Source organism: Carassius carassius, chromosome 36, assembly GCF_963082965.1.
Source record: "Carassius carassius chromosome 36, fCarCar2.1, whole genome shotgun sequence".
Classification (NCBI taxonomy): domain Eukaryota; kingdom Metazoa; phylum Chordata; class Actinopteri; order Cypriniformes; family Cyprinidae; genus Carassius; species Carassius carassius.
The window spans coordinates 6,291,997-6,317,759 of NC_081790.1; the positions used below are offsets into that span (position 1 = coordinate 6,291,997).

At 34.4% G+C, this 25,763-nt stretch overlaps 1 protein-coding gene across 1 annotated transcript in view; it reads right to left on the reverse strand.

The window, feature by feature from the left end:
- Positions 1-679: 679 nt before the first annotated feature.
- Positions 680-25,763, reverse strand: part of LOC132117001 (potassium/sodium hyperpolarization-activated cyclic nucleotide-gated channel 1-like) — a 98,746-nt gene continuing 73,662 nt past the window's right edge. The window contains exons 5-8 of the mRNA XM_059525983.1: positions 19,172-19,318; positions 15,871-16,111; positions 11,849-12,013; positions 680-2,444 (exon numbers count right to left, since the gene is read on the reverse strand). Coding sequence (XP_059381966.1) covers positions 1,441-2,444; positions 11,849-12,013; positions 15,871-16,111; positions 19,172-19,318 — 1,557 coding nt within the window. The 3' untranslated portion in view covers positions 680-1,440. The remainder of the gene's footprint in view (positions 2,445-11,848; positions 12,014-15,870; positions 16,112-19,171; positions 19,319-25,763) is intronic.

A 25,763-nucleotide genomic window follows, 5' to 3' on the forward strand; every position in this document is an offset into this window, starting at 1 on the left:
ACAAACAAAAAAAACACTATAATATGAAACTATTATAAAACAAAGCATCTATCGATGTATGCAGGCAGCATATGGCTTCCTTGTTACATCAGCCCAGGAAATGTTCAAATACATATTCTAAAATGATGATGTAACATAGGAAAAATGCATTAAGCTTTGCTGCTGCTGCTGATGATGATGATGAAGATGCATAACCCCCCTCCCCCACCATAGTGGTGTCATGCCACTGTAATCACTCATATGCCTTTATCTTTGACCAGCATTATATTTTTTTTTAATGTAGATATTGTCTTTACTACTAGCTACAGTGTAATGCTACTATTTGCATTAAGGTTTTTTTTATCTCTAATGAATGTTTCTGATGTTTGTTGTCACATATTACCATTTGAATATATATATTTATATATATATATGCATATATAGGCATTACCCAGGCAGCTGACAGAGATAAGACATTGCCATGTTTGAGAAATGCACCACACATTACTTTTGTAAATACTAGTTCTACAAAACTATGTACAACACACATATAGGTAATCTTTATATCACAGTCTATTGCATAATGGTGATAATCTTTAGTTTTATAAATATTGTAAATGTACAGTCTTTAAGTGACATTTCATAATGTCCATCTCGTTCTGAAATCAGATATAGAAAATAAAACCATCCGACTTGACCACACATCCATTGTAAAAAATAAATAAATTAATTAATTAAAATTAAAAACAACAACAACAAAACAATACATTGGTTCCCTTTAAAGCACAAATGCTGTCTTGAAATGCAACGCAATTACTGCACAACACAAAGTATTGCAGAGATCAAAACTGCACCTTGATCTGATGCTCCGAGCATTTTCTGATATTTTTTTCTTCTCCAGCCGCTAAAGGTTTTTAGATGTGCTTTTTAAACATTTCAGTATTTCCCAGGTTTGATTTGCGCAAACATTTTCCACAGTGATGCCAAAAGCTGCTGAATGCTGGACTTGTTTTGTCATCTTTTTGTTGAGGACAAAAACGGTAAAGAAAACACATTCAAAAGCATTCCAATAACGAAAACGATAACGAAAATCCAAACCGTAAGGAAAAACATCAACAGAAAAGAACATCTTCTGACACGTTATAGTCAAATATGTTAGAGAGGAAGACTTGCATTTATACTAGAGTTTTTTTTTTTTTTCACATGGTCAATGACAAATATTCTAGTTGGATTTGCACATATATGCATTTGTATAATATACATTCTTAAGTTGAAGGGGAAGTGTGTCTAAAATATAGTACAAGGAAATTCTGTACAGGATAGCAATGAGGTTATAATTTTTTCTCAGAGTAAGTTGGTGGAAAAAAAAATAAAAATTTTTTCCCCATTTTTTAGTCTCTCTGTAAAAATCAATCAAAATATCTTTTAAAAAAATGAACATGGAAAAAAAGTAAAACGGGATCATAAATTCGATGCGAAACGCATCTTGTCTTGTTCCGTCTCTGTACTACTTAAGACTGCCGACTCTCTCCTGGAGCCTGTGGAATCCCTATGCTGGGCACTAGAGGGCACCGCGCGGACCGGCGGTAATGCGCCCGATGACATCTGCCGGAAAAGGGCAACCCTCTGTGGAACGTTGGTGCGGATGCTACTTTGCAGAACGGAGCCTGGGGCCTGGACGCCTGCTGCGGATCCCATGGGTGGCTGAATGGAAGCGAGCGATTCGCCCGATGTAGGATGTGCCCGGGCAGCCAATGAGGTCTCATGGGGCAGTGACGGCTGCGAGGCAGAGAGGTGGCGTATGTCCTTGCTCAGACTGCCTGACTGGAGTGCCTGAGTGCTTTTGTGGACATCGCTCCTTTGAGGGGACGCCCCTTGTGATTGCTGTGGTTGTTGCGGGATGGAGGCAGGCGAAGGCTGCTGGGGTAAGGTTTGCTGTACAAGGGACAGTTGGGAGGCCGTCGGCGATCCATACTGGAATGTTCGGCTGGCTATAGGGGTTTGCACTGGGGGACTGCAAATGGATGTGGTGAACGAACAAGGGGATATTATGGCCCCCACCGGCTGCTGCAAGGGCGTAGGAGGATTCTGGGAAGAGGTGCTCAAGTTGCCATGAGAAACACTTGGCGCCGAAAACGTGACGCCCTGTGAGGGAGGCACGCGGCCTGATGGGGTTATAGTGGCGGAGGTGCTGTAGCTTAGTGGGGCGGCCTGCTGCTGTAATTGGTTGTTCCCAAGAATAGCGATCGCTGTAGTGAACGGTGGCTGGGCGGGAGAGTTAATGATGGAGTTTCCAGACATCGGCGTGGAGTTCATCCCCGTGACCGACTGCTTCCGATCCACCATCATCACCATCTCTCGGTCCTGTCGGATGATCTGCTTCAGCAGCTCGTTCTCCTGAGTGTTGAAGACGCCAGAGTTCAGATCCTTCTGGAATTTCTGGAGCAGGAGTGAGTTCTTCTTCCCTGTTTGGGGGGTGAAACCAGAAGATAGTCAGTTTTTAGTCTGGGCTGAGCGGGTAACATCTAGCCCAAATTGGGAAACAAAGGGTGTTGAACAGTGAGAGGAGAAGCACAAAGGTTTCACAAATGTAGAAAGGGGAGGCTAGTCACTAAGTAGAGGTTTTGAAGTCAGACTGATGTTGGATTCAACAACTGGAGGTGCTTACCTTATGGCTTTGCACTCAGTCTCAATGCACATTTGTTTTTCACTATCGCTAGAGCAAATACACACATTTTGAGTCTAATACATCACATTTTCCAAGCACACCATAGATAAGGTACGAGTTTCATTACCCTGCTGAAGAACAAGTATCAATTTTTTCTTTTCTAATCTGGTTTGCTTGTCTTTACTGGTCTCCCTAGTCTGGTCAGGTTGGTCTGTTTGCTGGTTTTAGATGATCTTTGAGACCACAACCAGCTAAACTTAGCTGTGGACAAGCTTGGCCAGGCTAGGAGACAAGATATACCAGGTATGTCAAAGCAGTTAGTTTTCCAGCAGGGTATCTAGTACTACTGTAGTAGGACAGACACACAGTTCTATTGCACTACACTGAGTAGTAGTAGGCCTCCACTATGAAAAATAAAATATAAATTAATAAGCAGCTAAGGATCCTATAAGCCTCTTCTAGGATATTTTTGTATAAACTTAGTTGTAGTTGTTGTATTCACTACTGTTATTGTCTCTTCTCTTAAATACTTAAAGTAGCTTCTTTTCTTTTTTTAATTGTCCATCTACCCTGTTAGCTAGGCTAAGCTATGTTTTTGTGTTAGTGTTTTACAATGGAGGACTAGGAGTGTCACTTTAAAAATATATTTTTTTTAAAAGACAAAAAAAAAAAAAGTTAACAAAAATGTAAGTGTTAAAAAAATAAGTCAAAGTTAAATGTAACAGTGAAAAGAAATTGTATTTAGCAGAAGGACAAAGAAAGGCAATTGGAAAATAAATAAAGCTAAGCAGTTTTAGTGCAAGTTTTTCTAATCAATTTAAATATGTAAATATGAAATATACTTTATAGTTTGTTATATTTTGCTACATTTTAAACATGAATTTAAAATAACTATTTATTTTTTCAATTTGAAAAGTTATTTATATTTTTATTTATACTGATTATGCCTTTTTAATTTTATCTAATTTATTTATTTATTTATTTATTTGTGGAACTCCTATTCTTCCATAGTCTACATAGAAGTAGAATCATTGATCAGTGCAGTTAACAGTCATCTATTTGAGGGTTACTGTGAAATAAATGCCAAAGTTTGAACCAGCAATAAAGAAAATGAACAGATTGATCAGCTAATGTTTGTAGAAAATGCTGTGAGATTATTATCAAATATGAATTTAACTTCACTCCAGTGTGCCAAATGGACTTAGATGTGCTTCTTTTACTCAAGTCACAGTTTTGCTTCTATCATAAATGAGGGATGTATCGATTTTTCCATGAACCTCTACTATTACTGCCCTTTCATACACAATAGCTGAGCATAGCTCTATTGTAACACAAGATGACTGAGTAAGGCTCTTATGAGCTGAAGGCATAAGGCAATAGGCTATCAATCTCTCAGTTGTAGCTGTAAGAGGGAATCAGGCAGGAGGCACAGTTTCACGACCCAGCTGCTGTGGGACATATAAACTTTTACAATCAAACTGTCTGCAGTGTTGAGCACAGAATCGTTATATATTTAATCATTAAGGAAAGACTATTACACAACTTTCTGATTAGAGAAAGAATGCAATTTTAGTCAGATTTTTTGCTTTTTGCTTTGCAAAAGTTTAATGAACAATGAGTTAATGCTACTAGCCTTCATTTTATTTTATTTTTTAAACCATGTGTAAATTGTCACTACTACCTGTCAGGCACCGCTGAAATAGTGGTTCATTTCAGAAATCACTTGTCTTTGTGACAGCACTGGCATTTTATAAAGTCTTCAATACATAGCAACTGAATTTGAGTATTTTGCAATAAAAAAATTATGGCAAATGTTGAATTATTGTTTTTATTTAATTATTATTATTGCAATATTAGTTGCAATGCTTCAGTCATGGGATTGTTTATTCACTGTTAAAATCTTTATTATTTTACTATGTTTTTTTTGTTTAGTTTTTTTTGTAATGCTGTTATTTTTATAAATAATGTCATTTTGGAGTCATTTTTAAGTCTTTATTGATTTTTATTTTATTATTTATTTTATTAATTTATTTTTTAATCCCTATATAAAAATAAATGGGAAAAAGACTTTACGAACCAAGATGGCTTCAAAGTGGACAGGCACAGAAGATTTAATGTGATATGAAAATAATGCTTTTCTTGTTAAAGCATATACTACATAGCCAAAAGTATGGGACATAAGCCATCAGCGCCAGATGGATGATGGTTTAAATTAAAATAAGAACAATATGATCTGCTATTAAAAGCATAATGTGCTAGCGCAGGACAGTAACTGTCAGGATGAATGAATTTAAATACTGTCTCCTAATAACTTACTGTAATGCGTATATTTTATTTAAGGCTGTTCTCAATAACCAATTACGCTGAGTTTCAGCACTATATCATTTGTTATGAGCTGAGGCAGAAAATGAGAGATATCATATGTCACTGAAGAAAGAAAGGAGGATGAACAAGTCTGGTCTCGACAGGACCGGTTATTCAGGGGGATGGGAATAACATGTACATAATCGCAGTAAGTACAAAGACCTCCCTGGAGACGTCTCTGAGGTTTTACAGGCCTGTCGTATCCTTGCATATCCAAATATACACAATTGCGTATAGACTAGTCTGGAAGTGGTAAACAAGGCTGGGTGAGTTTTGAAGAGAGGCAGTCCGACCTGAGATGCATTTTGGAGTGGGTTAAAATAGTGACTGACTGCCCCTGATGTTTGCAACCCACCCTGAGAGAAATGGCCTTTGCGTATTCATTCTCAGAAGGCAAAGGCCACGATGGGTAATCTACTGGCAGTCACAGTGAAATGAATCCAGATGAACACTGAAGAGACTACGGTCTACTTCTAAATGAACACGCATTGTATGTTTATAGACTATACGTGATGTCTGAAAAGAGGTTTGGAGGTAACGTGAATTCTGTGAATGAGGAGTTGACCAAAAACATGTTATTCACAGGACTCTAAAGGCCAGTGGAGAAGAGGATCTAGACAAGCTCCTTCCAGATTAAATGTTCTGCTGGATATGTTTAAAGTGTAGACGCTCTCTGACACCCTTGCAGGAGCTTTGAATTGATACTGTATGTCATGTTTTACTGACCAAGTCTTGCCCTCAACCAAATCTACGGGGAATTTCTGCAGGGAATTACATAATCTTGGGTTGTACTAAACTAAGAATTTGGCTTGCAGTATAAGCCAAAAAATATTCAAACACTTCAGTCACATTTAAAAATGCATGAATGTCATTGCATTACATAACAAAATATGAAAACTAAATTGATCTAATTAGTAATCAGCTTCTAAAACATAAACATTTGTAGTTCTCTGATGATGTTTTACCCTTTAGGCTTAGAGAATATTGAATTAATATGTTGATTTCATTGTAGTTAATTAATCACATTAATAATGTTAAGTACGATCATAATTTAATGCATTATATATAACACATATAGAAAAACAGTGTATTAATATTTTTTCGTCAATTAATAAACAAACTATCAACAGATTAATTAAATATTCTCTATACAAAACATATGATATAATGCTAATTTAATTTAAAAAAAAAAAACAATGTCAAATTAGGTGAACGCATTTTGATATAATCACAAAATTTCTATAAAATTGCAAAATGTCCGCTATTATATTTCTAAAGTTGTGCAAGCTTAGATGTGCAATGCTTTAGATGCTCTAAGTTTACAAATTGTGTCTCAGTGTTGTATTGTACATTCAGTTCATCTTATGGAATAAAAATGTAAACTGTGCACAAATAATACATATGAAAATAAAGTTTTTCAGGTAAGTCTCAGATGTTTTTCCTAAAATTCCGCAGAAGTAAAAAAGGCAATTGCTAGGAGTACTAATCAAAAGAATTTTATGAGAAATGTTATTTTATATTATAACAGCTTAATAGCAGACTTGGGTATTTTGTCTAATCTAACCAAAGTTTGAGACACCGTTGGGACCAGTGCTCAGTTTTAAGTAAAACTCTCAATTTTCTCTTAGTTTCATTGTTTTCTTTTCTTTTTTTCGTGGGGAGTTTGATTGTGAGCAAGAAGACCTATTAAAAAAGACATTCTGAACATTGCTTTAGCATTGATTACACAGTAACCCACAGACTCTTTCAGAACAAAACCTATTACATGGGGCTTGTATGGAAAAACACATCTCCACTGAAAGCTCTTGGACATTCAGCAGAACAGAACATTCTATTTCACCTCTAAGCTTGACGGCCTCCGCTGAGACACATTATCCCTCTGCTACATTCTTCTGTGGGCTGAATGGGGATTCTGGGCTTCATTTCTTTGTATCTGTGTCACTTAAGATGCATAATAACCTGGAGTCTGCCTCCCATTCTCTAATTAATAAGTGGAACACAGTGAGCCGTGAATGAGGCACACCATTGAGCTCATTGAAAGAAAGCTGCCTACTGTATATTTTAGCTTCTGTTGCTAACATGTAAAAGTGTGTAAACTAGTTTGAGTTTAGTTTGAGAATCTGTGTAAACTTACACTAGTTTGAGAGGTAGGGATGTAACGGGTAAATACACAGTCAACCTGGAAATATCTGAGAATTTTAAAACCAAGCCTGCATTAAAATGTTTAACTGGCTCTTTGCGAATGTAAAAGAGTGATATAAACACCTTATCTTTATCGCAAATGAAAAAGTCATGGAAATTCATTGTCTAATGGTGTGGGAAATCTGTCTTTGAGAGCTAGGTTGCTAAAATAAAATCAGCGGCAACGTTACAAATTGTATTACATTTATCAGTAGTGTAACACTAGTTTATCTGTTTTTATCTGTTTTTTAAGTCACTTTTTTGTGGGCTGCTCTTCTTTTTTTCTTTTGTTTCATAGTAAGCATTTTAGGTTACCATCTTTATATAAAAAGTTTGTTTAAATGATATATATTTTTGTACTTTTTTTGTCTTATTTTTAACTGTCTCTGATTTTAAAGTCTTTGACATTGCTAATTCAATCTTGTATATTTAATAATGTATTAATATGTTACCCCTCTAGCTATCTTACTGTATCTTTATATATAGATAAACATTTAAAGTAGCTTGACTATAACTACAGTAGTCAACATTTGAAGTGGATCAAAAAAAGTTAATCAAAGTCGTCCTAAGACAAGAAGGTATTTTGGTTTAAGGACAACTTTGATGAAAGGTTTGGATCCACTTCAAATGTTGACTACTGTACTATAAATAGATTAACCAAGCTCATTTTAAAGCATCTTTCCCACCATTATTAAAGATACAGACAAATAAGAATTCAAACAGAATGAAACATTTTGTGTGTGTTTAGCAACATTCATCACAACAAGCAGCAGCGTTGTTATCATTATGATTCTTTTCTTGCAATAAAAACCTTAAGTGAAGCACATCTTTTGGAATTTCTAGAACCGATCAAATAGTATGCATGCATTGATTATTTTAAAGACAGTTACATAGGATAAATGCCCAAACAAGACATAAAAATTACTTGTCTTGATTTTAACAATAGCATGCAACCTTGTTTTTACTTACAATGGCGTTTTATTAGTTTGATTTAACCTTCGTTTTGAGGTCCACTGTGTGCCCTGAACGCATGCTGGCTGCCTTAAGCCTGTGGATTGTTTCAGATGTGAGGGGGGAAAATCTGGATCGTCATGAGGAATTTACCTGCTGCCTACTGGTCGGCCAGGACACTCTTGAAAACGAGATGAGCTCATCTCAAGAGGGGCTCCTGGTCAAATAATTTTTAAATAAAGATAGATACATCAATTGTACAGCATGTCATTCTGGTTAATGCATACTAACTTTAGTTTTCTCTTTTTTGTCAAATTCTTTTGCTTAGGACAAGACAAGCATTTGCAGTCCAAAAAACAGTACATGGAGCAGCAATCATGTCACGGTCCGTATTTTTCCCTTGTATGAGACAAGACCCCTTGTTTTAGTTGGACTTATGTCAAATCGAACGTTTTTGGAAGTGATGACAACTTGCAGTGTCAATTTAGTACAAGCCCGTTCTCCACATGAAAGGACAAATGCACGTATTGGCTTTGTTTACAAACTGTGTGTGTACAGCCTTTGTGACAGGCGTTTAAAGGGTGGTAATGTCAATGCCTCAAACAGAGATGGTGGTAGATATAATCCTAGTTTTGAATTTGGACAGCGTAATGCATACTGTCGTCTTAGGGTTTCATTTAATTCAATTGAATTTCATTATATTGGCCTGTTATTGACTAGTTGTGACGTGCATGTCACAATAGTTTGGGCATATTGATCCAAACCAATCCAATCCAACTTTTAGTGCAAGGCAAGTCAATAGCAACATGCCAGAATTGAGCAAATAAACACAAAAATAAAAAGAACCAAGGAAAAAGGTTCAAAAGAAATAACATTTGAACCTACAGTATATCTAACTTTTTGGATGCAGGCAAGCAGGTGCTCATTTTTTATTGAATCCCAATGACTGTATAATGGAACTTAAACAGTGATATTGTTTTATATTTCTAGCATGTTTCATGCACTCAAGTTGTGAAATTATGCAGGGCTTCATGCTATATTAGTATACTGTACGTCATAACCGATTCATATGCTTAAAGGAGAAACATTTACTTTGCGTTTTCAGGTCACATCTTAAATTATCTTCTGGTTTTATCTTATGAACTGTGAAATCAAAAGGTGCACAAAAACACAAGACACAGTTTATACTTTGTATCATATAATCATATCAACCCACCTTTTTAAAAGAAATCCATATTTTGAAGCTATGTTTGGATGTGACCACTGAATTTAAGATGCATTTGTGCTTCACTTCAAATCTGCTCTGTCACAAACTAGTTTAATATTCCTATTGAATAAAAGATTCATGGAAATGTTGGGTGAAGAGTAACAAGGCTCATGCTCTAGAGTCTAGACCCTATACTGTAAACCGTTGTGACAGAGAATTCAATTGAATAGTACAAAAAAGTGGTGACAAGGTCATAGATCGAACCCATTGAATGGTGCAGAACATCAAACAGATGTTCTCCGAATGTTCAGAATGCATTAGCTCACATTTCAATTCCACACAATTCAAATTCATGATGGGCGGTGGTCTGTATCTCAACAATGAGACAAAGACTAAAATATGCAGCATTACAGAACCTGATGTGTCTTAAGATAGCTTGAATAAAATCCTTTTTTTAATTTTCCATTGTTCCTTTGAAACTGGTTGAAAGAGAAATCCTTCTTTTCAGTATTTCTATGAAGAGTGGTGTGAGTGATAATGGATTTGTGTTTAGTGGGGAAATAGTACATCAAGCCGACTGGTTTTAAAATAAAATAAGACTTTTTTAAAGCATAGTACAAAAATAATGCTAATTTTAGGACATGTTTTTATGGAAAAAAGAACATTCAGTTAAGGAGTGAATGTGCTGTAGTGAAAAATGAGGAGGGTGTTTAAGGTGTTTCTTAATTTTAAATGTAATATTTCAGATGTTAATGCTGTCATTTAATGAATGTTAAGGTGACTCATGCAAATTCTGCACAAATAAACTCTACAAAAATAAACTTTAAATACTGCTTTGGAACAATATGTTTTGTGAACAGAGTTGTTAAAATAAAGTGGTTAATACTTAACAATAAGGCTCAATTCATTAACATTAATTAGAAATACATTGGATATCATGAACTTTTACTAATAAATTAATTCATAAACATGCCACTGCTAACATGCTGGATTCAAATTACATTTATATAAACTCATACACTGTAAAAACTATTTTTTGCCTTGAAATAAATAAAATATTAGTTACTTAATTAGTTACTGGAGTATATTTTTATAGAAACATTTTCAGTCTTTCTACTTCAAAATGGCATGTTTAGTTCAGTGTGTACAAACCGCACAAAGAGTGAATTTTTTTTCTAAATAAACATTTAACAAAATTAGTAAATGCTGTACTGTTCAGTGTTAGATCATAGCTCCCAATCTACTAACTAATGTTGCAAAACGATCCTTATAAAATTATACTTACGTGTGTGCATCTGAATTGAAAAGCCTGTTGTAATGTTTAAAAAAATATATAATAAAGTAAGCACTTTAAACAAGCAGGGACTATACTAACATGTGAAGAACTGGTTCTAATTGATAGGTAATTATTTCAGCCCTTGCCCTTTAGTGCACCAGCTCAAACCCCCTCTAGGGGGCACACTGCTGCGTCTAGGGGTCAAGGGAGGACGGGGTGGTGCTCATACCCAGGTGTGCGAGGTTGGGGAGTGGAGTGGAGGCTCATGCTGGTGAGGGTTTGCCTCCGTCCACCCTCCATGCGTCCATTTGGGGATGACATTAAAACAAAACCAGCAGGGCGACCAGCCCCGGGCAGAACGGCTACATGCACTGTCGCTTACCGACAGATTACCAATTCCTTAATTGCATTTACAGTTAGTTCTAACGATTTATAATGGCTATAATCCATACAAAATATTTGGAGAAAAAAAAAAAGAGAGAAAATAAGGTAGCATATACAGACTAGCCTATCCTCCAACAAAAAAACGACCATATAGGTCGTTTGTGCAAGCATTTATTACGACCTATATTTACGTTTTAAAGTTAAGCACCCTCTAGCGGGCGTAAAAATAATTACAGTATCGCGTTGCGTCTGTCGTCATGAATTGACGTATAACGTCATTACCAATCAAAACGCACGTTTATTTAAATGCAATGTGTGGCGTTTTACACCGATCTCACAGTATTTCCTACATATTTTACTAGGTGGTTTATTCGTTCGAATGACCACACCTAACCCCACCCCTAAACCTAACCCTCACAGAAATCATGCTAAATTATGATTTATTGAGCATATACATTTTCGTGCACGTCCATTCCCTGGGATCGAACCCATAATAGCATGATTACATATCAAGGTATAACACAATAATCTACTAACTGAGCTACACGAAACACAAACCAGAGGGCAAATAAAAGAGTACAAAACATTAATATGAAAACGACCTGTTGCCGATAGGGGCGCAATTGTAGTATACGCTCTGATGGGTCGTATTTCAGGGATTTGGACAAACGACCTATACAAGCGTATTGGTTGGAGGACAGGTTGATACAGACACATCATGCAACACAATGGTAGATGGTTGTGGTGCGATGAAGGACAGGACAAACCCGCAATAAACACACACAAGGTTCAGGCATTAGACTAGAAGAGAAGGCTAAGGTTGGGTTTCTGGTCTTACCGATGCGGTCCAAGCGGTCGATGGCCACTGTTTCGAAAGCACGGCGCATCATGGGATATTCCTCCAAGACTTCGTTGAAATGGTCCACTGACAGCGAGAAAAGTCGGCAGTAGGTGTCAGCGCGGACACTAGCTGTACGACGACCTTTCGTCAACAGGCAAATCTCTGTGGGGAACAGATAAATTACATGTTTTAGATAATGGAGGTAACTCGTTGGAGAAGGAAGCTGGTTGAGCATCTTCAATGCTAGCCCAAAATTATTAGCATAATTGCCTTGTGTAGCTTGGTCGGCGAGCTTTCGAAGAACATTTTTTTATAATCATGAAAAAAAGTTTGGACTCACCATGCATACTTCAGCACTAAATAGTGGATTACGAAGTATTTGTTAGTATCACCTATTTAAAATAGCAGCAGTAGTAGTAGTAGTAGTTCAATTGTAAAAAATACTTAATTTGTATATTCCTATTGCTACTACTACTACTACTACTAATACTACTACTACTTCTACTTCTACTAATTAGTGCTGTCAAATGATTGATTGTGATTAATCGCGTCCAAAATAAAAGTTTTTGTTTACATAATATATGTGTATGTACTGTGTATATTTATTATGCATTTATAAATACACACACATGCATGTATATATTTAAAATAAAATGTTTATACATTTCATTTTTTGTATATAATATCAATTATATGAATTCAAAAAATATACTATATGTGTGTGCATTTATATATACATAATAAACACAGTATACACACATATATTATGTAAACAAAAACTTTAATCATTTGAAAGCACTACTATTAATATCAATAAATATATTGATTTATAGTTCTTTTAAAACAATTTTAATTATTTATATTATTATGCAAAGAAACCACCACAACAACAACTATTATTATTATTATTACTATTGATAATAATAATGATGATAATAATAATAAGAATGATATATTTGCTCAATTGATTGTTCCTTTTTTGTTTGTGTTTTATAATATAAATATAATTGCTTTATTTCTAAAATAACAATACAATTTTATTTATAATTATTTGTATTATTATTATTAATAATAATAATAATATTTTTGTATTTATTTGTTCCATTGATTGTTATTTTTTTTGTTTGTGTTTTGTAATATAAATATAATTGCTTTATTTGTATAATAACAATAACATTTTATTTATAATTATATGTATTATTTAAAACAACAACAACCGAAATAAAAATAATAATAATAATAATAAATTATTGTGATTGTTTATTATTACTATTATAAAATACAACATTATTTATATTATTAAACAAATAATAATAATAATAATAATAAATTATTGTGATTGTTTATTATTACTATTATAAAATACATTATTTATATTATTAAACAAATAATAATAATAATAATAATAATAATAATAATAATAATTATTATTATTATTATTATTATTATTATTATTATCGTCGTTATTATTATTAATATTGTAAATATTTTGAAAATAAGCATTTTATTTTTACCTAAATACCAGAAACTGTGCCCCATTAACGATTGAGAAGTAAGTGTATCATTGAACAAAGTGCATATTCAAAGTGTCTCACAGAGAGATTTGTAATGAGCCTTGTTGTCAATGAACCTGAGTCGTCAGTGACAGTTTAATCTTGTCCACAGTCTGGTGTAATCTGTATTCGGGAAGAAAAGTCCTTAGTGCTAAGAGAAGTGCAAATGGCCCTGTCTTTCACCTTGAGATGTGTATGAGTACATACTCTATGTATGTCTGTAAACTGGAGTAAATAACATATGACTACTGATTTTGTGAATATATTTGCTGTAAATGTAGGACTGTTCATCCTGTGCTACAAAATGACATATTTGTAGCATTATTTACAGAGTCTAGAGATGATACCCTTGACATTTTGTCCTGGACAGGAAAAATGCTGTGGAAAAAGTCTGTGTAGCCCGCGGGACATGCTAACAACACTCTCCAGCTGGGATTGGGAACAAGACGTTCAAGTCTTTTAATGGAAAAGTGCCATCTCTCTTGCGTCATGCGGTACACTAAAAAGGTGAGGACGGCAAAAGTACTTTTGCGAGCTGTTCTATTTCTAATTGGTTCATTAAGCTCAAATGTCACCATAATGCACATTTTCACAACCCAATAACAGCGACAGAAAAAGTCAAGAGAGATGGAGAGAGTCAGAAAGCAACAACATGATGAAACGTCGTGAAATTTCAGATTCTTGTAGTAATTGTCTTACTTTGCACGTCTGTGGCCGCCTGCCAGCGGTTGATGAGTGCCTGAACGAGTTAGCGCCTAAGCTAGCAAATGTGTGAAGGTGTCTCTCTCACCGTGACAAAAGAGTGTCCAATCAACCAGCCCTCCTCTTGGGCCTCTGCAAATGGAAATGACACTTGACCTCATAGCCTTGGAGGCCCGTCAGTTGGCACGTATCCCAGCTGTGAGCTAACGGACGTGGTTTGCCTGATTTATCATGATCAGCGCTTCACCTTAACTGGCCCTCACCTCACGACACACTGCCAGAACTTTAGTTTACTTACATGAATGCTTTGAATAATGCACGTTTTAAATAATAACAATAATAATAAAAAATAATAATAACAATAACTATTTTTATTATTATCATCATTATTATTAAAGTTTTAAGGTGTGAGAATCAGTGCAAAGATTTCAGATCACTACAAAAGTCATCATTATCATTATTATAATAAAAAAAAATTTGTGTCTGTATTTATTAGTATTAAACTATAACAACAACAATAAATGCATTAATTGTATTAAAAAAGCCTTTTAATTATTATTATTTATTAATTTCAATAATAATAATAATTATGATAATAATCATAATAAAATCATACTAATAGTCATCATTGTCATAATTTACCTACTTTACAATAGTCCTTATTTTATTCATTTATATTTATTACAATTAATATTAATTATTTTTATTGATCATTTGTCTGTATTATTATTATTATTATTATTAAAATTGAACAGCTCATGGTATTAAAGTATAAGTATCAGTAGAAATGTTTTGGGTTTATAGATCCAGTTGCTTGGTTTTGTATTTAATTTAATAATAATAATAATACATGGTTTATTTAATTTGTTTCTTATTATTAAAATTATTATATTTATAATGAATTGTTTTGTTATAAATATTATAACATACTAACTAACTGAAATAAATAGTATTTAGTATTTAGCTAGAATTTGTATTTATTTTGTATTAATTAATTGCTGATAGCTATATATGGCTATTTAGCTATTTTTAATCAGTCAATAAAATATTTTTTCTGAATCTTTTAGTGTCAGCTTTAATATTGGTCACAGAAAATTGCATGGTGGTCAAAAACTTACACTGAACGCAGCCTGACTTAATGCTACTCTTTAAAAAGTGTGTAAATTGGGTTGTCCTGCATGCTTTTGTTTGATCTCCATTTAATTTAGGACCAAGGTCAATGTGTGTTGAGTTTCTATCAGAAGGCAATGAGGAGGAAGAGATTTCCTGACACTGCCAGCAGCTTTGACACACGTTCGCCCCCGTGTACAAACGCACACATGCCAGCAGCATTCCCGCTACGGGCCAAAATACCAGTAGCAGATGGTTTTCTACTGGAGCAGGTGGCTGGCATCGCAGTGCACCCATGCTAGAGCAGGCACAACCTTCATGAATCGTGAGAAAAAAGATTTAATTTCAATTTTTGTTCCCACAATCTTGCAGCTTAGGTAACACTGAAGAACACGTGACATCAAGGTCATTCGTGACATAATCTCTGAATTATAAAGCACTGTGTGGCTGTTCTCAGAGTTAAAAGCTTGTGGTTTGTACTGTTCACGTCAGTTTGATTTTGGTCCATCAGTACGAAATGATGCACTTGCAGGAATTGCATCGCTCTGGTTAGGGTTAATGTTTGTATTTTTTATTTGATTGTGTTGTAATTGTGCTTTAAACCATGAAGGAATCTGACATAAACAGAGGAAACAATCTGAGTTTTGAACTGACCTCCAAAGTAGGATCCGTCGGTGAGTTTCAGCTCTTTGCTGAATTTGGTGATGACGCTGGCCACTCCATGCTGAATGAAGTACATTTTTTTACCCACGGTCCCCTCGCGAATGATGTAATCGTTAGGCTGGAAGACTTCGAACTTTAGCTTACTCAGCATTCCCGTCACAAAGTTAGGGTCTGCGTTTGCAAACAGTGGCATGGTGGCCACCAGCTTACGACAGTTAAAGTTCACAATTTCCTGTGGGACAAAACAAGGAAAAACTATCAACAAACATCAAACAGTAAAGAAAGAGAAATGCATTTATGTTTGTGATGTTTTGCGTTTTTGTAGAACAATTTAAAATGTGTAAAATAAACATTTTATTTATTTTTTTATTTATTATTTTAAAATATTTGCTATGCATGTATTATCTATAACTGAAATTGTGTGAACTATTTATTATTATTTTTATTATTGATTTTAATTGATTTTAAGTTTTTTTTATAACAAAAAATTTGTTGCTTAATTTTGCATTCACAATTTCCTGTGAGACAAAAAGGGAAAGAATACATAACATTCTCTATACACATAGAATAGGAAATAAATAAATCACATTTAAGATAGCATTTTTATTTTTTGCTATTAATATAAAGATGTAATATTAACAAAAACAAAACATTTATTTATTTATTTATTTAAATAAATGTTTTTCAACAGATAAATATACAGTAAATGAACAAATGTGAAACATTTAATATATTTAAAATTAATATATATATACTGTAACAAATATATATATATTAATAAAAATAAATACACCAAAAAAAAGGTGTAATATATGGTTATATATATATTATAATAATGGTTTTTGCTTTCTGATAATATTTTATATGAATCTCAATATTTATATCTGAAATTATATGAAGGGTGTTTTTTTTATCACACTGAGTCTTAATTTCATATCCACAATTTTCTGTGGAACAAGAGAAAGAGAAAACGTTAAATATGTATGTATTTATTTATTTATTTGTAAAACAGCCAAGAAAGGTATCATATATACAAATAATTAAAAAGTGTCTTAATGTTTTTTCTGACATTTGATATGCATCTCAGTATTTACGTATGTCTTAAATTATATATAATCACAATGTTGCTTCATTTTTAACTGTCAGCAAAAACAAATATGTTTAATGTGAATGTTTAATATATATATATATATATATATATATATATTTTTTTTTTTTTTTTTTTTTTTTTTTTTAGTAGGGCTGGGCGATCTAAAAATTTATTTATAAACTACAGATTTCAAAGTTTTTTTTTGTTTTTTTGGGTTTTTTTTTTTACTTTTTGCTTAGCTCTCCTCTGCGACAATCACCAGCCTCTATACTCTTCCACTGCATTGCAGTGAGCTTATTTTATGGTGCACATACAGTCAGTGTCAAGCTCACTTCAGTCATTAACTGAAAGCCTGATGCACATAATCTTCAGTCTTTCTTGTCTCCATGCTTCTGGGGTGAAGGATGTGTTTGTTTGGTGTGGCTTGGGTGTGAAGAATACATTTGCACTGAGCTTTAAATCATGGCATAGTCAGAAAAGCGCCAGGAAGGTTCAGACTGCAATCACACAGGAGGAATAATGAGTTTGATGGCCACGTCCAAACCTTTACCTCCACTAGGGAGACAAGCTGGAGACTTTATCTATTTAAAGCTGGTTTGTCACAAGGCGGTGCATGTAAAAATAGCAGCCCTGACCAACCGAGGGAAAGAGAGAGATGGAGGAGGGAGGGAGGGAGGGAGAGATGATGCTGCCGGGAGTTAAAGGTGTTTTGGGGATGAAGCCAGGTGTCAATGTTATCTCTCATTTTTGCTGTGTCATAATAGACACTCACGCTGTCTGCTCATTCACGATGACACGAGTGCTGCATTCTTGCTTATCTTGATACACTTCCAATGCATATATATATATATATATATATATATATATATATCTACTGCATGCTAATTTGTACTTGCAGAATATCTAGATGACCTTTAATATTTACCAAAATGTTATGTATACTGTACAATAGAGCACATTATGTTGGGTACTGTATCCCACAATGCAATGTGCTTGACTTTTTCATTTTTATTGAATAGTGGATTTCAACTATGCAGCATTTTTTTCAACCAATTCTTTATTTTTATTTATTTTTTTAACTTTTTTTTACTTATTTTACTTTATATATATATATATATATATATATATATATTTTATTTTTTTTTATTTTGCTGCCTTCTGACAATACTGAAGACGTATCTCAATATTTATTTTAAAAGTGGCCATTTTTATCACAATTTTTAAGACAATTAAGGCATTTAAGACAATATTTTTTTATTATTGTTCAAAACAACCTAGAACTGTGCAATATTTTTGTTTGAATATATATCCCAGTACCTATGTATTAAAACAGTTATTAATTTTATATTCACAATTTTCTGTTTGGCTAAACAGAAAGAAAACACAATTGACAGCTGAACAGTAATGCAAAAAAGGTAATGTATTTAAGACAATATGTTATGCAAAACAAGAAAGGTATAATTCATATTTATGCTTAATATTACACAAAGTATTATGGAAAACACATTTGTAATATTATGCAAAACAACCTAGAATTTATTTATGTATTATTTATTAACAGTATTTAATATGTATCTCATTATGTATATATGAATTTTAGTCTTTTTTTCACAGCATTAAGCATTGCTTTCGTGTCATATTGATTTAATTTTAATGGCTTACTTTCATATATTCAATTCACCACGCTGGGTGTTTTGTGTTGTATTCATGGGATATAATTCTTAGACTTACTTTTAATTTAATGTTGGTATGGAATTCATTACTTCAGTCAGATGTACAGTAGACATTAATCTTCATTATGGCATCATAAAAACTTAAGACATAAAGACTTAATTTTTCTATAAGGACATCTGTGTTTTGACAGCTGTCAGCTGTGGATGTTGGGGGGCTGATATCAGATTTTTATAAATCAGTCTAATATAACCTACCAATACCCAGACACAGCGTTACTGATGCAGATGAGTAAATCTGCCATACGCAGTTACTAGGGCTTAAAGAACGTGGCATTGAAATAATAACAAAGTAGTGAAGATCTAAGATAAGATGTTTCCTTTCATATCCAAATGAAAGCGATTATGTGTCCAGACAGGGAGATTTTCCTAGATCAGCACTTATTTTCTGAGATGCTTAGGTTGAAATGTACCCGTGGCTGGATAAGCTCTGGCCCTGGGTCAGCACTACTATGAGGTAGTTGTGTCTCACCTCTTTGAGCGGGTCGTTGAGCTCGTTAAGGATGCTGTCCTCATCGAAGATCTTTCCCTGGTAGCGATGTTCATAGTAATCGTGGATTTTCTGCCGCATGTCAGCCGGCAGCTTGTGGAAGGACATGTACTGCTCCACTTGCTTGTACTGTAAGAGAAAAAAGGTTTAGAGTAAAAAAAAAAAAACTGGATCTGATGCAAGCAAGAAAGAATCTTAGGAAATAACATCACAGTTGGTTCTCCTAGATTGCAATTTAATTAAATGGAGGGCAAATGGAGACTGTTTCTTGTCAGGACTGGGTGTTTTGACCTCAGTGACACTACATTGCACACCACCGGAGTTAGTCTCCTGCTTCTTAACAAACAAACAAACAAACAAACAAACACAATTATTTATTTTTACCAATAAATGCAAAAACATTTTCTTTACAAATTATTGGCTGAAAATATTGTATTATTATTGTAAATTATTTTGATCATCGTTTTTAATTATTCAACAAAGACATTAAATTGATCAAAATAACAGCGATGAGAATATAATAATGAAATATATTCATGCAAAATATTTCTATTTTAAATAAAATGCTGTTCTTTTAACATAATTAGAATGATTTCTGAAGGATCATGTAACACTGAAAACTGTGATAATGATGCAGGGGGGAAATCAGCTTTGCATCACAGGAATAAAATAACATTTTAAAATATATTCAAATAGAAAGTTATTTTAAATAGTAATAATATTTACTATTTAATATTAGTATTTTCATGCATATTTGATCAACTAAGGTCAGCCTTTTTACTTTTGAAGGGTAGTGCAAGTGTGTTTAATGACTAAATGCAAATCAGAGTAGTTTATGAACTAGAAATGGTTTAAATTAGTATTTTGTTGTGTTCTTTTTATTTTGCATCCAAAATCGAAAGTCAGAGAATTTTATACTTACATTTCATCAAATTAATTCAAGACATATTGCTATTGTTTCATCTGTTTCTATTTTTACACCCCCCAAGGAATTGCTCCTTAAATGAAACAAAACTCAGAACTTTTACCTGAGCTATGAAAGAGCAACCTTGAGCAATAAAATGCCCCTCTGTGTAGGCGTATGATGAAATGATCTTTTTAATTCATGCATGATTTGGTGATGAGTCTTTCAGATAAACCCTGTGTTAACACATCCACACGCACACAGGGAATTGTGCTGGGTCATTGTCTGTGGGCAGGTGGTGCGTGCGGATGAACACTTCCTGTCTGCCAACTCAGCTGATGACGTCAGAGCAGGAATGTCTAATCCAGCACCTGCTCCCTGTTACCTATCTCTGGTTACACATAAACTCAATTACGTTTGCTTTCTGTAGCTACACAGACTGCCCGCTCCATACCGTCACAGGAAATTATACCAAGACAGTCTATATCTGTCCCAGAGCAATCTATTTTTAAACTTATTTATTGATTGACTTACATATCTATATCAGCTCTCTTATTCATGATTAATCAATAAATGCTGTTAGATATATGAACTCCATGTCTGTACGAGTTGTTTTATCTAATCTCTATAAGTGTACTTTTAAGATTGATTAAAGGTGTCCTATTATGCTTCTTCACTTTTTCAACTTTAGTTAGTCTGTAATGTTGCTGTTTGGGCATTAAAAAGATCTTTTCAAAAACTACAACAAACGACTCGTTAGGACTACAGCGCATATCTTCCGGGATCTGTGATATCACAAACACTGACAAATTGGAGGAGACCTGGTTGAGCTGCACTAGAGAGGGCAACGAGTGTTATCACTGTGTCGGAGACATGCTAGTTTCCCAAGGCAGACGAACTTAGAGTAGTTACAATCATCATCGAGTTTAAACATGCTCAAATTTATTTGATTTTGATGCAATATTTACACTGAAACTGGAAGCAGGCGGCTATGGTAAGGGCTGTGACATTTCCCAATCAGGCGCAGAGTGGAGCTAATTACAACACACAATGGTCCAGCTAACCAATCACAGCACATTTCGTATTTTAGAAGGCGGGCCTTCATTTGATATAGGAACTATTTGAGCCGTTCATGCCAGACTAGGTTGAGAGGTGTTTTAATAATACTTAGAATGAGAGTCTGTATGACAGCACGTCATACTCTCTATTTGTAAAAAGAAGCATGTTGAGGTTTTATAAAATTATAGTAACATTTTGAAATATTATTTCAATAATAAGAAAACTGTTTACTATTTTTATATATTATAAAATGCAGAACGAATTTCTCCAGTCTTCAGTGTCACATGATCCTTCAGAAATCATGCTGATTTGCTGCTCAAGCAGCATTTTTTATTAATGTTGTAAACAGTTGTCCTGCCTAATATTTTTGTGAAACGTGAAAACAAATACATCACTGATGATGATGTATCTTTCACTTAATATAATATTAAATAAAAAAATCTATATGTTATTTAATATTAATATATAAATAAAATATAATAAATAAATAAAAAGAATAATTATTCATAAGAAAATACAAAAATGTAATTAATATTAATAATTAAAATTTTTATTATTAGTAGTAGTAGTAGTAGTATTTTTATTATTACTATTACTTGATGACTAGAAAGTTTAAAAGAACAGCATTTGAAATAGAATTATTCTGTAAAATTTCAAAAATAATTTTTACTATTAATTTACATCTACTGTTAATTTTTACAGTATTAACAATGTCTTCAATATTTTTTTTATCAATTTAATGCTGAATAAAAGTGTAAAATTCTTTGAAAATAAATAAATAAAAATAAATACATAAATCTTACAACTTTTGACAGTAGTATATTTTCTCAATAACATCAACCAAAATAAATAAAAACAATTTTTAATCTCAATTTGGGTAAAAACATCTCCATGATCAGAAATAATTGATTTCAGTTCATTTGATATGGAAGGTTAGATTGAATGGATTGCATTGCAGGACAGATTAACAGTGCATGATCTGACAAATGTAGTATCCCTTTCACAGATGGAAAATGTAAGAAAAGCAGTGTTTTTCATTTTAGCCAATGATAACAATTCATTTTCTTAGAAATCTGAGCAGCACAGTTGCAAAAAACAACATGCTTATTCCTAAATTGGTGCCCGTAAGTACTGTAAACATGTAGAATACAGCACTTTTAATGTTTATTTCCATAATCAGATTGTTTAACATGGAAAACAGTTACAGTATGTGATGGTAGTGAGTGGGAAATGCAGAAGCACAGAAACAGAATAGAAACAGGACAGAACAGACGACCGTGTGATCCTTCATCAGTGTGGGTGAAACTGCTTGAAAGGACAATTCAAGCACCAAGCAATTAGACTAATGTTCCAAAACCTCCCCGTCTCACTCTGGTAAATCTGCGGCGGGGAGATGGCTAGACCTATGGCTACTTACAGTCCCGACAGGAAGTCTTTATCATTGTCTCTTAGACAGAGGCCTAGAGAATTTAAGAGCTGATGTCTTCAGGCTGTGGGACACTAAGATGGTACAGACTGCTTTAGCTTGACCATGCTGATTTTAGAATACGTCCCTGAAGAGACGTTGTGTCTCATATATGAAGACTGGAGTGCTAGAACACAACGGGGTGGAATCACTAAGAGGGGTATTTTCAGTGCCAAGACATTAATTTCCTTACCATCCTTACCAGACACTTGTAATCCATTTTTAAGTGCTAAAATAGTTTTGAAGTGTAAGTCTTTAAATAGTGAAGTCACCTTTAATTTAATAATGCTTTGGACAATAGAGCTTGTATTAAAGGAGCTTCACAATGTTAATCAGGAGAGTAAAAGAATCAATAACGCAAACTGAAACAAATCAAAATCCATCCATTATTGAGCTCCAGTCAGTTCAGTGTTGGTGCAGTTCAGTTCAATAACGCATGAACTGTTGATAAATGAGGGCCCTGCTAGTTGGCTGGACTAGTCAACGCTGTGCCATAATTTGCATAATTCAGGCAATGGTAAAACAATGCAAATAAATTTGCACACAATTTATTCCTAGTGAATCCCCCACATTATGTTTCTAATCTGGACGAGTCAGTGAGAGTGCTGAATATTTATAATATGACTAAGAGTGACCTGTGGTCAGTCAGTCGGTGGCGTTGCTAGTGCCATCAACTTCTTGTAGAGATACAGTGAGTCACTGGGCATCAGGGCAAATGCACTGATATGGGCTTCCTTTCTGAGACACTGTGACTGTGTTTATTTTCACACACATACTTTAGACTAGCGTGCATGAGAAATCCTCCATAGTGTACATTTTTAGAACTAGTTGAGACGCTTGGACAGCAGCTTACCAGGAAGAAGACTCTTACATGGGTGGCCATTTTTATAGCACTAAAAAGGAGGACACTTTGTAGGATACAGTGAAAACAAATTAAATCAGGCAAAATGTAGATGTATTTACAGAGACTGTTTACACCTAGATAAATAATGTTATAATATTAATGTTATGCATTAAAAAATCCAAAATATTTTGAATATGAAATTAAACTGCCAGTAGGTGGCAACAAGTCACTAGCTGGGTTTCCATTAGAGATTTGCATAAAAATTTTGGATTATTTTATAAATATCAATAAAAAAATGGTAGATATGTGACTAAAATGTAGGTTTTTTTTCCTGTCGTGATAAGTCATGGCGACAGATATTGGTAGGTCTAGGTTTGTTGCAGCCACAGCACTAGTCATAATTGTTTTAATCGAAAGATATGTATGTATGTATCTTTAGTGAAGCAGTTGCTTCTCGGACGCTTCTAAAACGTGCTGCAACTGGTATAAACCAGCAGTTACTAAAGTGGCTGCAATCGGTTCTGGGTGCTGAGTTGCTGAGTCAGAGTCGTAATCTGCTGCAGACGTGTGCCGTGTAAATAAGGGGTATAATATAGCCCAAAATATAAATTTTTTCGAATTGCCTGAAAAAACATGCGAGGTGTTTTTTTTGCGACATATGGGAGTTTTTGCAAAAATATATGTAAACTTACCAACATCAATTGCCATGTCTTATCACGAAAGGAAAAAATTCTGTTTCATCAACAACCTTGGTTAATGGAAACTGCGTAATTTTGCAATCGTTTTTTAAATCAACATTTTTATAAAATATTGCAAATCCCATTTCAGAAGTGGCTCTCCGTGCTGCTTCACAAAAGATACCTGCCCACTGTACGTATCCTTTCAAGCCTAGTGTGGTGGCTGCGATATACGTAAACCTACCAACATCGGTCGTCATGACTTACCATAAAAAGGAAAAATTACATTTTAGTCACATAACATCAGTTAATGGAAATGCTGTCATTTTGCAACGTTTTTTTTATTAATATTTTAAAAATATCACTTAATATTAGTTCAAACTTAGCCCATATTTTAAATCTATTTATTTAGTAATTATATACCATTGGATAAAGTATAAAATAGTTATGATTTTAATAGGAGGAAAAATTAGTGTCCGACTTGAGGCTGTGCAGGTAGTTGGACATAGCATTTAAAAAAAGCCTAAAACTGGACAGATGGCCACCCTACACTTACACAAACATATATTGAAACTTTGGAAAAACACGAGCTGGAGGCCAAAAACTCCAGAATCTCATCCATTTTAATCAGAGTCTGCTTACATAGACACACACACACACACACGCACACACACACACACACACACACACACATACACACACACATATTCAGGAAGTGGAATCAGGGGATCAGCCTGTTTGGTTTAACGGATTGTCACAGCCTGGTGACGACAGCACCTGTGAATAAACAGCATCTTACACACTGCAGGCCAGGGACGCTGCGGTAAAACGGCGGGTAGCAACGAAAATGAGGGTGAAAACAAAAAACGATGTCACTTCTTGTTCTACATTGATTACAAATGTAGTGTGTCTGTCAGAGGATGATAAGGCCTGTTTTCAAGACTGTGTTTGCAGTGCGTTGATTTACGCTGAACTCACAAAGTAATAATTTTTAGTTGGTGGTTTGGGAAGTGCAGAGGCTTTTAAAGGAGCAGTCCTTAGGTGGTGAGATGCCACAGGGAAGTCAAGCTGTTTTGGGCATGTGGCTTAAAGCACAAACATCATTGGTACTGCCAGAGCAGATAAACTCACATCATCCTGAAAGGATTTCATAAAGCTTGCTTACATGGACTTCATGATTCCCACTGAGGTAATGCTGAAATGTTTCAGCCGTCTGTGTGAATGACAGCTGGCGTCCTTTTAGTGTCAGCAGCATGTTTATATATCCACTTCAAAAAGGCCATTGACACATGATTTAGCAGCCTATTCCTGGACGTGCCAGTGTTCCTGAATTTGACATTTTTTGCATAATCCTTTTCTTTCTTTTTGCTTTCCTTCCTTCTTTCCTTCCCTGGCCCCACCCCCCTTTTTTCCTTGCCCATCTTTCCTGTCCCTTCTTTCTCCTTTTGTGTTTTGTTCCGATTTATTTTCATATTCTTTCCTTCCTTCCTTCCTTCATTCCTTCCTTCCTCTTTCCTTTTCATTCCCTCTTCCTTTCCTCTCCTCTCCTCTCCTCTCCTCTCCTCTCCTCTCCTCTCCTCTCCTCTCCTCTCCTCTCCTCTCCTCTCCTCTCCTCTCCTCTCCTC